The 13,294-nt window shown below is 38.0% G+C and overlaps 1 protein-coding gene across 5 annotated transcripts in view; it reads left to right on the top strand.

The window, feature by feature from the left end:
* COL12A1 (collagen type XII alpha 1 chain) overlaps nt 1–13,294 on the top strand; it is a 107,376-nt gene that overhangs the window by 20,229 nt on the left and 73,853 nt on the right. For 4 of the 5 annotated variants that reach the window (XM_049817783.1, XM_049817784.1, XM_049817787.1 and 1 more), the window contains 2 exons: nt 983–1,255; nt 2,211–2,483. The exons of the other annotated variant lie outside the window; for it this stretch is intronic. In XM_049817783.1, the coding sequence (XP_049673740.1) occupies nt 983–1,255; nt 2,211–2,483 (546 nt within the window). The remainder of the gene's footprint in view (nt 1–982; nt 1,256–2,210; nt 2,484–13,294) is intronic. 5 annotated transcript variants of the gene reach the window in all.

Genomic DNA, 13,294 nt, shown 5'->3' with positions numbered 1-13,294 from the left:
CAAGTTAGTTTCTTTAAAACTAGGATTATTAATTGCTCCACCTTTAACAAGTTTGTAATTTAACGCTGAAGAACAAGGCTTTTGGCAGATAATATTCCAGCTGAATTATACTTCAGATAGCAAACAACAAACCCCAAAACTTTATTTGCCTAAATGACAATGCTACATACTGCTAGGTGACTTGCAGTACAGTACATCTTAATGTATGTTGGAAGTTCCAAGTTTTTCTTTGGCGTGCCCACTGAGTTTATATGAAATAACCTGAGCTGCTGTGTCTTTTGTCAAGGAGTAGGCTAGGTTAAATGATTCATCACCGTTTTCCCTTAATTTCTGGGATAATAAGCTATTTCTTGTCTTTGAGTTTGAGACTTAATTCAGAAGCCTTATTTAAATGTTATATGCAACTTATATTGCAATGAATGTATTTTTTGTTCTGAAAATCTAACTTGAAGAATAGAATTGTTTTGGTGTTTTTTTCCCTGTTGCATCTACCTTTGTCATTTCTTTAAAATAGGATAGCTGCCTGTGTGTAGTCAGGTATGTCTGACAACTATCTGTAAATGGAGGTGGTTCAGAAGCCAATGGCCACAGCAAAGAAACAAATACGATTTGTTGTGTTAAGAAATTTCCCCAGTATGCCCAAATGTCCCTTAACACAGTTCAGTTCTACTGTTACTGCTAAACACAGTCAGACTGTCTTAAGTTTCAGGAGCAGTTGTATAAACTGGGATTAATGTACTTTTGGGGACAACTTTGTTACACTGCTGGTTGTAACTCTGGCGATAAATTTTCAAAAAATAACTCTGGCCCTAAATTTTCAAAAATGACTAATGGTTTGTGTACCTTAAAACAATGGGAGGGCAATATAAGTTGTTGTTTTGGTAAACTGGATAAGCTAACAGAATGGTTGGAATGGTTTCACTTCAGATACTGCTTAATTAAAAGCAAATATTTACAAATTATATGTATGTATTTTTTCTAGTGAAAGGTGCTCCTCGAAACTTAAGGATAACAGATGAAACTACAGATAGCTTTGTAGTTGGCTGGAGTGCAGCTCCAGGAAATGTCCTACGGTACAGGATTGTATACAGACCACTTACTGCAGGAGAAAGGAGGCAAGTGACTGTCTCAGCAAATGAAAGATCAACTATTCTGCAGAACTTGATCCAAGATACAAGATATGAAGTGTCTGTTATTCCTGAGTATCAGTCTGGGCCTGGGAATTCGCTGAATGGATATGCAAAAACTGATGAAGGTACATGATCAGTGCTGTGAATGTAGTAAGCTTGAGAAGAATTCCCTGCATGCTGACATATTCATACTGAAAACAGAATAAGCCATATTGGCCATATCTATTATCCCAGATGAACAAGGAATTATAAAATTACTCAAACCTTGTTGAGAGGTAATTTAAGACAATATAGTTTGTCAAAATTTTAATATTTAATTTTAAAATATAGTCTATTGAACCTGCAACACCTAATATGGCAAGGTAGCTTGGGTGAAGAATCTACTTGTATGTTTAATTAATTGTCCTCATGATTCTTCATATTGTCAATGATATAAATGATATTTCTTTTCAGCAAATTCAGACCCTGTTTTCACTTTGTTCTGAAGGGCTAGCAAGGAGTGAATGAAACATCTAATTTACTAAAGTTATCACTGTAGCCTTAACTTGTATGAAAATGTATGATCCTTTAACAGGTATCATGCCTTATTAAACAAAATCCAAAGAGTACAGAGACAGTATGAATGTCTTGAGCACTAGTGAAACTTCACTGAGATTTTAAATTTTAGAAGCCAGAAAAACTATCATAAAAAAGAACTCTGTAGGAAACAATAATGTGTTAATTTAACATTTCATTGGTGACCTTTGACTTGATTCTGCAGACAGTGACTTCAACACAGATATTGGTGTGTTGAAGTTGAGCATATATTCAGGTGCTAGTATGTATAAGTGTTCCAGGATTCAGCCTGTTTTAACAGAAAAAAATAGGAGGAAAAAGACTTTATTGGGCATTTTTGCCTAAGGAGGGTGGGGATGGAATTGTACATCCTGATTACAGTAAAGTTATACTGTAGCAGTGTTAGTGCAGGCTATTCAGGAATTATTTTTTTCAGCATTAAGTCCTATGTTGTGGTAACCTAAAAAATAAACCAAGAAATGAAGCTTGCTTCAACTTGTTTTCACCATCTTTTGACATGTGCAGTTCGAGGAAATCCAAGAAATTTGAGAGTTTCTGATGCTACAACATCAACAATGAAGCTGTCTTGGGGCGCTGCTCCTGGCAAAGTGCAGCAGTACTTTATAACATACACTCCAGTCGCAGGAGGTGAAACTAAGGAAGTGACTGTGAAAGGTGACACTACCTCTAAAGTGCTGAAAGGCTTAGACCAAGCCACTAGGTATGCATTGACTGTGTCTGCCTTGTATGCCTCTGGAGCAGGAGAGGCCCTTTCTGGAGAGGGAGAAACACTTGAAGGTAATTATTTATTGTTTCTGTACAGTCGTTCATCATTTATATAATTTGATTGATATTTAAGGTGTCTTAAAGTGTACTGGCTTCCTGAGTTTTCTGTAGAAGTAAGTGAATGAAAAATAGGCACAAAGATATTCTCCTACTTTACAGGGATTTTTCCAAACCTACTGTCCATCAGAGAAAACAGTGGGATCAAATCGTTGGTTGTGGAGGCTACTCTGGGTTTCTTGAAAGGGGTATTGCCAGAAGCACCAACCAAAACTGACTGTACTTCCACACCAACCTCAGTGAAATATTTTGTCTTACAACTTGCAACTTCTGAGCAGTTTTAGTGACAGATTGCTCTTAATGTAACAGTATTAATTAATGGCATTAAAGTATGTAAACCATTTGAAAATTTGCAGGGTTTCTACTGTACTGAGACTGAAAGATTTTCAGGGACAATTTTTGCATTAGAGAAGTAACCACTAGTCTAGGAATAGGAATAATGAATCATATCCTGCTTTTAACTAATAGAAGTAAGGACCTGAGACTGAGCATTAATAGAATGCTGGCAAAAGCGTTAAGTTGGAGCCAAAGACTTTCTTATAAGGAAGGGAGGCTGCTCCTGCTTTGCCTTCAAGTGGAGAATTTCCCAGACTACTTCTCTTGAGCATTTTCTGTGTCATCTGTTAATTGTCAGAGGATAGGGAAAGCTGCCTCCTAGGCCATGAAAGGAAGTGTGACTGTGCTCTGTGCTGGCCAGGTATGTATTGCTAAAGTCTGGCACTGCAGCTGTGTAGGCATGGCACTTGAAAACATCTTACAGATTAATTATGTAGAATTAAAACTTGTCCATTGATGCTAATTGAGTTATAGTAGGGATATATTTGGCTCTCAGTTTCTCCATCAGTTTAACTTTTTGTTTATGACACAGGTTAGGAAACAAACCAGAAAACCTATTTTAATAGGAAACTGTAAGAAAAAAAAGAAAAAAAAAATCAGTTCCAATGATTCACCAATGTACTAAATTAATCCCACTAAATATTTAGGCATGTATTTGAACACTGCAGTTTGCAGCATGGACCCTATAGGATCCTTCTGTGATTGATGAAGGCAGATACTTCCAGAAGGTAGTCCCTGTGAGATCTCATTTTTCCTTCAAAGGAACCTTTCTTTGTCCATTAACTGTAGAAGGACCAACTGAGAGCTAGGCACCAACTCCCTGCCTACCCCACTATCTAGGTCTTGGACAATGATCCAATCCACCTGCTTACACTAAGACAAGGTGCAGCCATCAGAGAATCATGCACGTTGCAATTCACCCTGAAAGTTCCCTAACTCCCTTGCTTTCGCTACCAATGCAAGATCCAAAATGCTCCTTTTGCAGGAGAAAAGAACCTGTCTCCTTCCCAGAACAGTGCCGAGATCCAGGTAAAGGAGAACAGGTAGCTGGATTCTGTCCACATCCTCCAGAAAAGCCAGAGGTGATCAGGACTTAATGAACTTCCCTCTTGGTGATGGTGCTGCTACTTCCTTTTGTACGGTATTCTGCTAGGTCTAACACTTTTTTTGAGGGAAGAGGGAGCGTGGAGATGTAGGCCTTACTCAGCCTGGGAGAGCTTGAATTTACATCCCCACATCCCAGCAGATTCATAAGGCTGTAGTGTATGCTGGGCAAGAGTCTCCTTTACTCTTTCTGTTGAACCTGAGCCACTGTACATCCAGGAATGCAAATTTCACTCTCGAACAAGAGCAGGCTGGGTCCCAAGTGGACAGAGGAGACTGCCATTTGTGCTTTTTTCTCTGTGCTGTCAGTGGAGAGAGGAACGCCTCGGTCTTCCTTTGCAAATCTTGAGACGCCTCTCTCTGTCTGTTAAACAGACTGAATTGTCCACTTCCTTGGGGAGATGCCTCATATTTTAGTGAAGCATTGACCGAGTTAACTGTTTACATTTGGTGGAAAGGTTTTAATTGAGTATCTTTGTAGTAAACCCATAAGAGACCCTTTATTAACATGGAGCTCTGGAGAGATCAAATGTGTTTCAAATGAATAAAATAAGCTTAGCTTTTTACCCTATCATAAAACTTGAGCAACAGAAAAGTCTTTTAAGGCATTGCCTAGAGCTTCAGTTAAAACATATTCTAAATAGAGAGAGAAGTGAATGAAATACAGCAGAATTGAAAAGACAGAGTCATCAGAAAACCAGAATTCCGTCTCAGGGAGAGACTGTCTTGTCCTTTCAGTGCTTCCCCCTGTCCAGGAGGGCTCCGATTCTGATTTGGACTTTCTGCAGTGATAAATTGTCAATTAAAAAAACATTCTGAAAATTAGTTAAAGAGTCAAAGAATTTAAAAAGGATAGTTCACTATAGCTCAGGAATGGGTTTATATGCAACCAGATGGAGTTTAAAATGGATGTTTCACTTAAAAGGACACACAAGCATTCCTGTAAGAGGTTTTACTCTAAGCAACTGATTAAAACCTTATGTAAAAAAATTCTGTGACAGATATTGTCTTGGGACAAATACAAATAAGTGAGCATCCTGTCACTTAACTGAATTACTTTTTATTCTGTTCCTCAGCTGGGAGAAAACCAAATTAAAAATTACTTTTACCATTTTGACAGGTATAGCTTTGTGACTCAAATGCATATCCTTTGAAGATTCAACTGGATTTGAATATCCAATCGGGGTGCACTCCAGAAAACATTACTGTTCATATTAAAGCTGTCTATTAAATTTTTTGTGGTTAGGTAAAATGTTAGTAAGAGCATATACAGATGTCAGTCATTACTGGGTGATCAAAGGTAAAGAATAGAATACAAATGTCTGTTTGCATGACAGCAGAGGACTAAATCGTGATGTTTCCTCATGGAACATCCACCATGTATTTCAGTAACCAGCATATCTGCAGTTTCATGGGGTAATAAAAATACTTGAATTAGGCCAAAACTCTTTGGACATCGTTCATAGATATTTTTAAAGACTCTCTGACTAATGGTATAAAAGGTTCTCAGAATATCTGTCAAAGTACATATAAGACAATATTTTATTTTATGGTGTTGTCTTACCTCATTAAAGCATAAAAAGACAAAACCTTTGAGGAAAAACCAGACAATTAAGAATAAAAAGGTTGCAATTTTGGAACTGAAAGTTAACATTCAAACTTCAAAGCTTAGTATAGAAGTTTACTTGAAAAAGAAGTCATGCTGCCCATGAACTAAAATAAATATGGTTGGACTTGGCTGAAAAGTTACACAGGTCAGTGAAGTGAATACTTGACTAACTATTAGCTGAAATAACCTGTCTGACTGAGGCTGGGAATGGGACAGATCTTAATTCCTGGAGAAATAAACTTATCAACAGTAATGACAAAAAAGCTGTGAAAGGAAGCATAAAAAAGTGTTTAGTATTTCAGTTAGTTTTTCCGTGAGCCATAGTGTCTGAGAAACAAAATAGTGTGGTGTGTGTTTTTCATTGCCAACAGCACTGAAGTACTGAGCACTTAAGTATTTTCCTGTATCAGGAATCCCAGTGGGGCTTACTTGATGTCTTCACCATATGAATTCTCACCAAACCTATTCAGTCAGTGATGCCATAGTTGCTGGCCACTTCATTATCATATCAAGAGCTAGGCTTGAGATTGCCTTTCAAACTGGGGCAGTTGTTAGTTTATGGTATTGATCTGTAGTCTAAGAGAAATCAGATTGGGTATAGTGAACATTTCAACACTAATAGGAAAGTGAGAAAAGAGGAGCCGGATACAGTAGCTTCTCCAGCTATTGTATAGTCAAGTGGCAGGAAATGAAAAATCCAAGCTCTCAGATGTTTATGGAATTTTACTGAGTCACTAAATGGTCCCCTGTGACTAAGGGTGTAGACAAACATTCTTACTGCCTTCAGTAATGATTTATTTTGCTCTGCATGTAGTAGAACTCACATGGGCAGTTACTGTATCTCGGTTGCAAGAGTAGCCTTCAGCAGAGAGAGGAAAAACTGAAAATTTTTTAGACTGCTCTAGCAAGATTTGCAAGAACATGTCTGCCCAGGTATTCATTGAAGGTCCTTCAGTTGTGTATGTTATCTGCAATGTATCTTGGAGCAGTCACGAATTGCTCTTGGAAGTTTCTCCTCTCCATCTGCTTTGCTCTGCATGGCAATTTTTCCATGTTTCAAAGTGATTTGTTTGTTTCAGGTTACTTGGGAAAATCAATCCACACAAACCCAGCAATCATTCTGTGTACTTGGTATCATTTACCAGCTGGGTAATCTCTGCTTCTCCTTTTGCTTTTCTTTTTGCTAGGTATGTGCTTGCCCTTATTGTTTCTCTGCATAAAACAGAGAGGGCAAATATTCCCCCAAGTAACTGTAGATAATCTCTTCTATAAACTGCATAGCTATCTGGTCCAGTCCAAAGATAAACACATGCCAGAGGATCAGAATTTTATGAACTGTCCACAGACAACATGGTATAGAGAGTTTAGCAAATGAGTAACCAGATTACTCATTTCTGAGGGTGCTGTTCCATACCATACAGGTAATTGTTATTCAGAGAGTTTTATTTATTATTCAGAGGGTTTATTTCTTTTTTGTGTTTGTGGAGCGGGAAAAGGGAAACAATGTTTCTGCCCCTTTGTTGAAGGAGTGTGCTTTCCTTCTTCAGTAATCCAGATTTTAGGAATTTTATAGTGCTGTGATCTTTTATACAGCCTCTTTCAGTCACTGGCTGATTTTGTCTACTGTTATGAAGTACCATCCAGAGGTGAAAGTTCTGGAGCTTTATATTTCATACTGCATTAAACATAACTGCACGTGCAAAATATGTGCTGTAGAAAACCTTCCAGTTTTATCCTCTCGCTTTCAAAAGTGCACAGTGATCCATCACTAGGCAGCTTTGGTTGGAACCCTTCTATAAAGGTGCCATGGAAAAATTTTCCTCAGACATATTTTGTTGGCTGTGCTTCCCCTCAGCTCACACAAAGTCATTGAAACTACTAAGGTAAATTAAAACAGTGCAGGCTGCCATTTGCCGTGTGGTGGAACAAGGCTTGTGACAACTGGGGGAACTAAACAAATTAGCACTGATGGTTGTATTTGATGATACATAATACAGATTGAAGAACAAGCAAGAAACACCCACAGGAATGCCTTAGGGAAAAGACTCCCTCTTATCGCTGAACACCCCAAACAAACCATTTGGCTTTCAATTTTTTGGGGATCAGATGATCTTACCCAAGTCATCATACACCAGAAATAAAATACAATGATAAACACGGTGAGGTCTGTGAGTATAAATGCAACAGACAGTGAGCAGTTTGCGAGAGCTACTGTTTTTCTAATCTGTTTTTTAATAAGAGAGGTGGTTGTAAGTCTGGCAAGAATTTGGTTTTCTGCCCAAAGGCATGCCGTCAGATGAAAAGAACATACTGTACATTAGCTGCTAAATAGATTAACTTTCATAATTTGCAGTTGTTTTAAAAAGAAACAAATTCATTGCTAGATTAAGCAATCTACACAGAAATGTTTAATCCTAATGAATGTCTGAAAAGTTTGAAAGCTGCAGATCTATTTTATGAGTGTCCTTTTGCTGGCAGTTATATATTTTTCAGAGCAGCGTTAAGACTATTTCAGTTACTGACTGCAAGCAGGGGAGTCATTACACTTTAAAATATGGATTTCAGAAATTTAGGAAAAAAGGCTTTTTTTTTTTTTTTTTCAGAAAAAGATTCAGTGATCAGATTCTCATCTTGCTTGCACTGAGACATTTCAAACTATTTCCACTTATATCAGTAAAGTTCTTAGGCTAGAAACACTATTGGTGTAAATGGACATAGTTTTTTGAAATAGATGAGACTGCTAGTCTACAGTAGCAGAGATGTCAACCCATTTTATTTATTGCCTTTGTACATTATAGAATAAACAAGAGGTGTAGTGTATTATATGCAGAAGATAAATCTGAGAGAGAATTATGTCATAGTCTCTTCCCCTTTAGAAAGAGAATCTTTATGTTTCAGTAATATAGGGCCCAATCCTGCCATCCTGTTTGACAGGGAGCTATTTGTGCTGTGAGAATTGGGCTGTACTGAAGCAATATATTAAAAAAGGTTGTCATGACTGAGTCACTTTTCAGTTTTGTTTTCTGTTGTATACATTTCTTAGAGCTTAGGTTGGGGATTTTGGGGTGTGTGTCTTTTTTTGGTCAGAAAACGGATAGTAGTTCTTTGGTAAATAAATGATTCCTTTTTGCTGTTTCTATAGTAACGTAAGATTGCTTTAGAAATGAATGACCTCCTACAGGCAGAATAGCACAAATTCAAGTGACATTTTCTTACAATGAGGGTTTTAGCATATCACAGGGACTTTACGTAATGTTCAGACTGCATAGTGCTGCTTCCGTCCTGAGAGAAACAAGGACTCAGTGTCCTCAGGAGATTTAATGCTGTTTCATGCATTTTTAAAATTATACATTCCAGGATTTTTGAGTCTGACATTTGAAATTGACTTCTGATAATCTGTGGAAAATTATTTTAGTTTTAAATAGGAAATGAAATATATATCAGAAAAAAAACACAGGCGAAGGTTGAATTAATAATAAAAAGATATTTCTAGACAGTTGAGAGTAGTGTTAACTGATTAACTGTTGGAAAAGACAGACAAAATATTAAAGGGACTAAGTATGAATTCCTGTTGGCTTTATCCTAGAGCAGGGACTTAGGACTGCTCTGGCCAAAGTCTCTCTGTTTTGGATCAGAACTCTTCTCACCTTTCTGCATTCCCAGTAGCAGAAGTGCAAGAAAACTTTTCTAACAGGGTCAAGTGAGCATTCCCTTTGCGTGGCAAGTCCTCGATTCTCCCCTGCACCATGTCCACATCCCCTCACTACGTGCCTGAGGGCTGGTACTCCAGGAATAACCAACTACTTTGTGCCTCGGAGGGAAGGGTATCAGCCGACCGAAGTGACTGCCTCCTCCAATGCTGAGGAGAGTTTCACCAAGTAAAATAAAACCTTAAAGTGATTCTGCTACCATCATGCCCGATGCATGCACTGAGACCCTTGGCTGCGGCGACCTAGCCTGCTGACTTAATGGGATACTCCTGACGTATCTCATTGTAAACAAGGCAGGACTCAGGCCATAAAATTTTGGTTATATGCCTCTGCAAGAGAAGGTTCATTTATTTAGTTGATTATGACCTTTTAGGATACTGGCTTACATCAATCCTATGTTTAACTTAAATGAAACATGGCTGTGCATGAAATTTACCCCTGCAGGTTGATTTTGAAAGCTGGTTTTAAGAGCACATACAGAAAATTCTTTAAACTTTGGGCCCAAACTGCATGTACAACTCCCACTGAAATGAGCTGGAGTTGTGTAAATGTTTCTGAAGGAAAAGGCCATCTGAATAAGGCCATTTGATTCTTATGAATGTCAACATTTTAATTTTAGCTGATTCACAGTCTTGTGTTCAGTAACAACAGTGATTGCTGGAGAGCTATGGGAAGTGAGCCAAGTGGACACAGGGAAACTGCTTTAATATTATATTTTGTCTCTGGCATACTATAGTGGAAAAACTTAATATGGAAACTGGACATTGCAGAAGTCCAGAAGTGGATGTAAAAGCACCTGACTGAAAGTTACCAAGTTGATTTTTTTGTGTGTCTGCGCTGAGTGATGGTGGAGATGTACAAGGGACTGTCGGCAGATCAGCTCTGAGCTAAAGACTGCTGAAGAGAATCCGATAGCCTGAAACTGGTGACTGGCTTGCTCACCCAGAGGTTTGACCTGTCTGTGCAAGCACTTTGTTTTGCTGCATTCATACTCACCATGGCTTACAGCTGTGCTTACACCAGCCGGTTTGGTGCTCCAGAGCATCATAAGACCCAATGTCTCTTAGGGAATAATTTTCAAAAACCAGCTGCTTCCTCACTTGCTCATGACTTGGGGCCTGTACAAAGTGATGACCATACTTTAGCTTCCATTTCAAGTCAGGAAAAAGCAGGAGTCTTTTGACAACCACTTGTGAACCAGCCAGCGAGCACTTTTCTTTCTTGCAGTGTACATTGTTTTTATCCATCCAATTTAAACAAGCAGGCAAGAAGCAGGTGTACAACAAATGTTTCTGAACATGTGGACCAAAGAACAGAATGACTTCTTAGGTGTTACAGTTGTAGATATTTTTCTGGTTTTTTTGTGAAACGTAAGCAAGGTAACTAGGTATTTTGTTTTAATCCAAGGGAAAAATATCTCATAGGTCTAATTGTGTGTTTGCTAGTGACTACATTATATCAGTGTTATTGTGCAGCATAAATATGTTTCTTTTCTTGACTCTGAGTGTAGCAGCATAGATAATAATGGGTGGAATCCTAATAATTTAAGACTTAACAGCTGGACTGCAACTGTGTCCCCTAATACAAAAACACTTGTGGGAGATCCAGTGAAGCAGAGAAAAGCCGTCAGTGAACTTCCACCTTGCACATGAGGTGCAAATCAAGTTAGTGTGTTATGTTAAAGACATGTTCTCGTTGCAGTGTAACATATAAAAAGTCTAATTTCCCTTCGTAGGTAAGTTGTCTTGTCAGCAGTTTCCAACTATTTGAAGTAAAAATTTTCCATTTAGTTCTAGTGGTTTGGTAGGAATCCCAGTCACTTTTCCCTCTCTTACCTTGCCTTATAAAAAAGACATTTAGTTCCAAAGAATATTTCTTTCAGAACCAACATATTACAGTAACTGGTGTTCATTACAGTCCATTCCAAACAAGTATTTTCCTCTGTTATTTAATGACCTCAGTAATGACTTAATCAATAACGGTTTTAAATATGCAGTTATTTTTGCAGTGTTTCCAACGTATATCATTAGCTGTAGCGTCCAAGAGTAGACTTGCAAAAAATTGTGCTGTGGTAGCAGATACTTTAATACTGAAATCATGTTGTGGCAGAGCCATGTTTTAAAGTAGCCAAAATAAAGTGACTTGTATATTTATATTACATTAAAATATGGAAAGAAAGGTTTTTATTGTGAGACATCTGTGCATTCTATCAAGTTAGGTTTTCCATATTTTTTCCATTTGGATTGCTTTAATATTTTTTTTTATTGTATGAAAAAGCCAAGATTTGGGAGCAGAAGCTTAAGAGCAGACAGAAAAATTGGTGTAATTTACTTTTGAAGGCAAATCTTTTTTTCAGGCTTCCAGGAAAATTGGTGTTTGGAGTTTAGATTCTGCCCTGGCTTGCATTTAATGCAGTCACTGAATTCGGTGAGACTTCATGAAGCACGAGCTGAATCAGGCCTTTTCACTATAACTTTTTCACTATATGCAACTGATATTGTTGTGAAATGATAAAGAAGTGAACTTTACCAAAACCTCTGTATCTCAATGTTTTCTTTGAAGAGAAGATGCCACCAATTGTAATGATTTATATTGTGAGGCTAAAAATTGGTTGGAAGAGTAAAATTATAAGAACTGATGCAGAGTTAGGATGGGAAAAGAATTGTCTCCACAGAAACATTATGGGATGTTCCAAGACTGTGAATTAAAATCAGAAAAAACTCACAACACAAAGGAATTCTGTTACATGATCTATTAGCTATATCTGAGAGTCCACTTCATGGTTGGAGTGGTACCCTCTGATTCTGTAGTCTGTGTAGCTGATGAATCTTTATTATACTGTAAGCATTGTTTTCAGATAGGCTGATATTAATTTCCATTCATCATTAAGCCAAGTGGGATTCATTGGCTCAGTTTTAATGAAGTTGTGCTGGCGATGAGATATTTCCAAAACGAAGCTTTCTGCAGGTAGTCCTGTTTGCTCCAGTGGGATTATGTTTGGAAATGTTGCAGATTTGCAGTGAAAGTGAAAGACAAATGAATATGAAAAGTGAAAACACAGTATATGGCTTTGAGCAACTTGTTGCTCAGTCTTGGACTGAAACTGCTTCAGGCTTCTGAAAACAGTGAGGTCTGTTCTTGCAGTGAGCCTAAGCAGTGGAAATTGGATAGGTACTGAATTTCTCTGTGTTCAAAGAATTTTGAGTCTGGTCCTGTGGCTGCTGTGGTATAATATAGGGATATATTTTTATCAGTGCAAGTAAAACTTAACTGTGATGTGTTGAGGCCACCTCAAGCATTTAAGTCCTCTTGCTAAGCAGTCTCTTAGGAATGTCTTGTACAGTGAGAAAGGCCACAGAGAATACACACCAAAGAACTGAGCGCTTCTGTGTGTATGTGGATCTGGTTTCGTAGATCCCTTTTGCAGATTTTGCTACAGTGAGGCCATTGCATTAAACCCACCAGTCAGTGCCCCTTTCCTGCCATCAAGAGGCAGCCACTGCAATAGGAAAATTGAACATATGTTATAAACGTATGTTAAACATTAAGCGGAGGCACTCCGTTCACTGCACCGCTTTAGACCAATGAGCTCCATTTTTAAGCAGTGGAATTACTCTGGTGTGTTAGGTGAGGCTCACGCATCCAGCTGACAACTGGATTTCACAGACTAATGAGCTGTTTCCTTTGTTCCAAGCTGTCTGGAACAAGCTACAGGGAGGAAAGAGGTACAAGTCTTATGAGTGGAAAGGTGGAGACTGTTTTCTACTGTAACTGCGGCATAAAGTAAACACACTGCAAATTAATTGTAAACATAAAAAGAAATAGCTGTTAAATCTGGTAAGCGGTAGTCTGGAAGATAAGAATAGTACTATTAAATGAGAAGATAATGTTGTTAGAGAAAGGACTGTTTGACTTGTGTAAAAGTCTCCTTTATCTAACCCCCAAGAAAAAAGATACACACATGAGGTTGAAGATGTATGGTTGAAATAAAATTATTTTTATTAGTT

The sequence above is a fragment of the Accipiter gentilis genome, chromosome 15, assembly GCF_929443795.1.
Source record: "Accipiter gentilis chromosome 15, bAccGen1.1, whole genome shotgun sequence".
Classification (NCBI taxonomy): domain Eukaryota; kingdom Metazoa; phylum Chordata; class Aves; order Accipitriformes; family Accipitridae; genus Astur; species Astur gentilis.
Note: the sequence above shows the minus strand (reverse complement) of the source record. Positions and strands in the feature narration are given on the sequence as shown.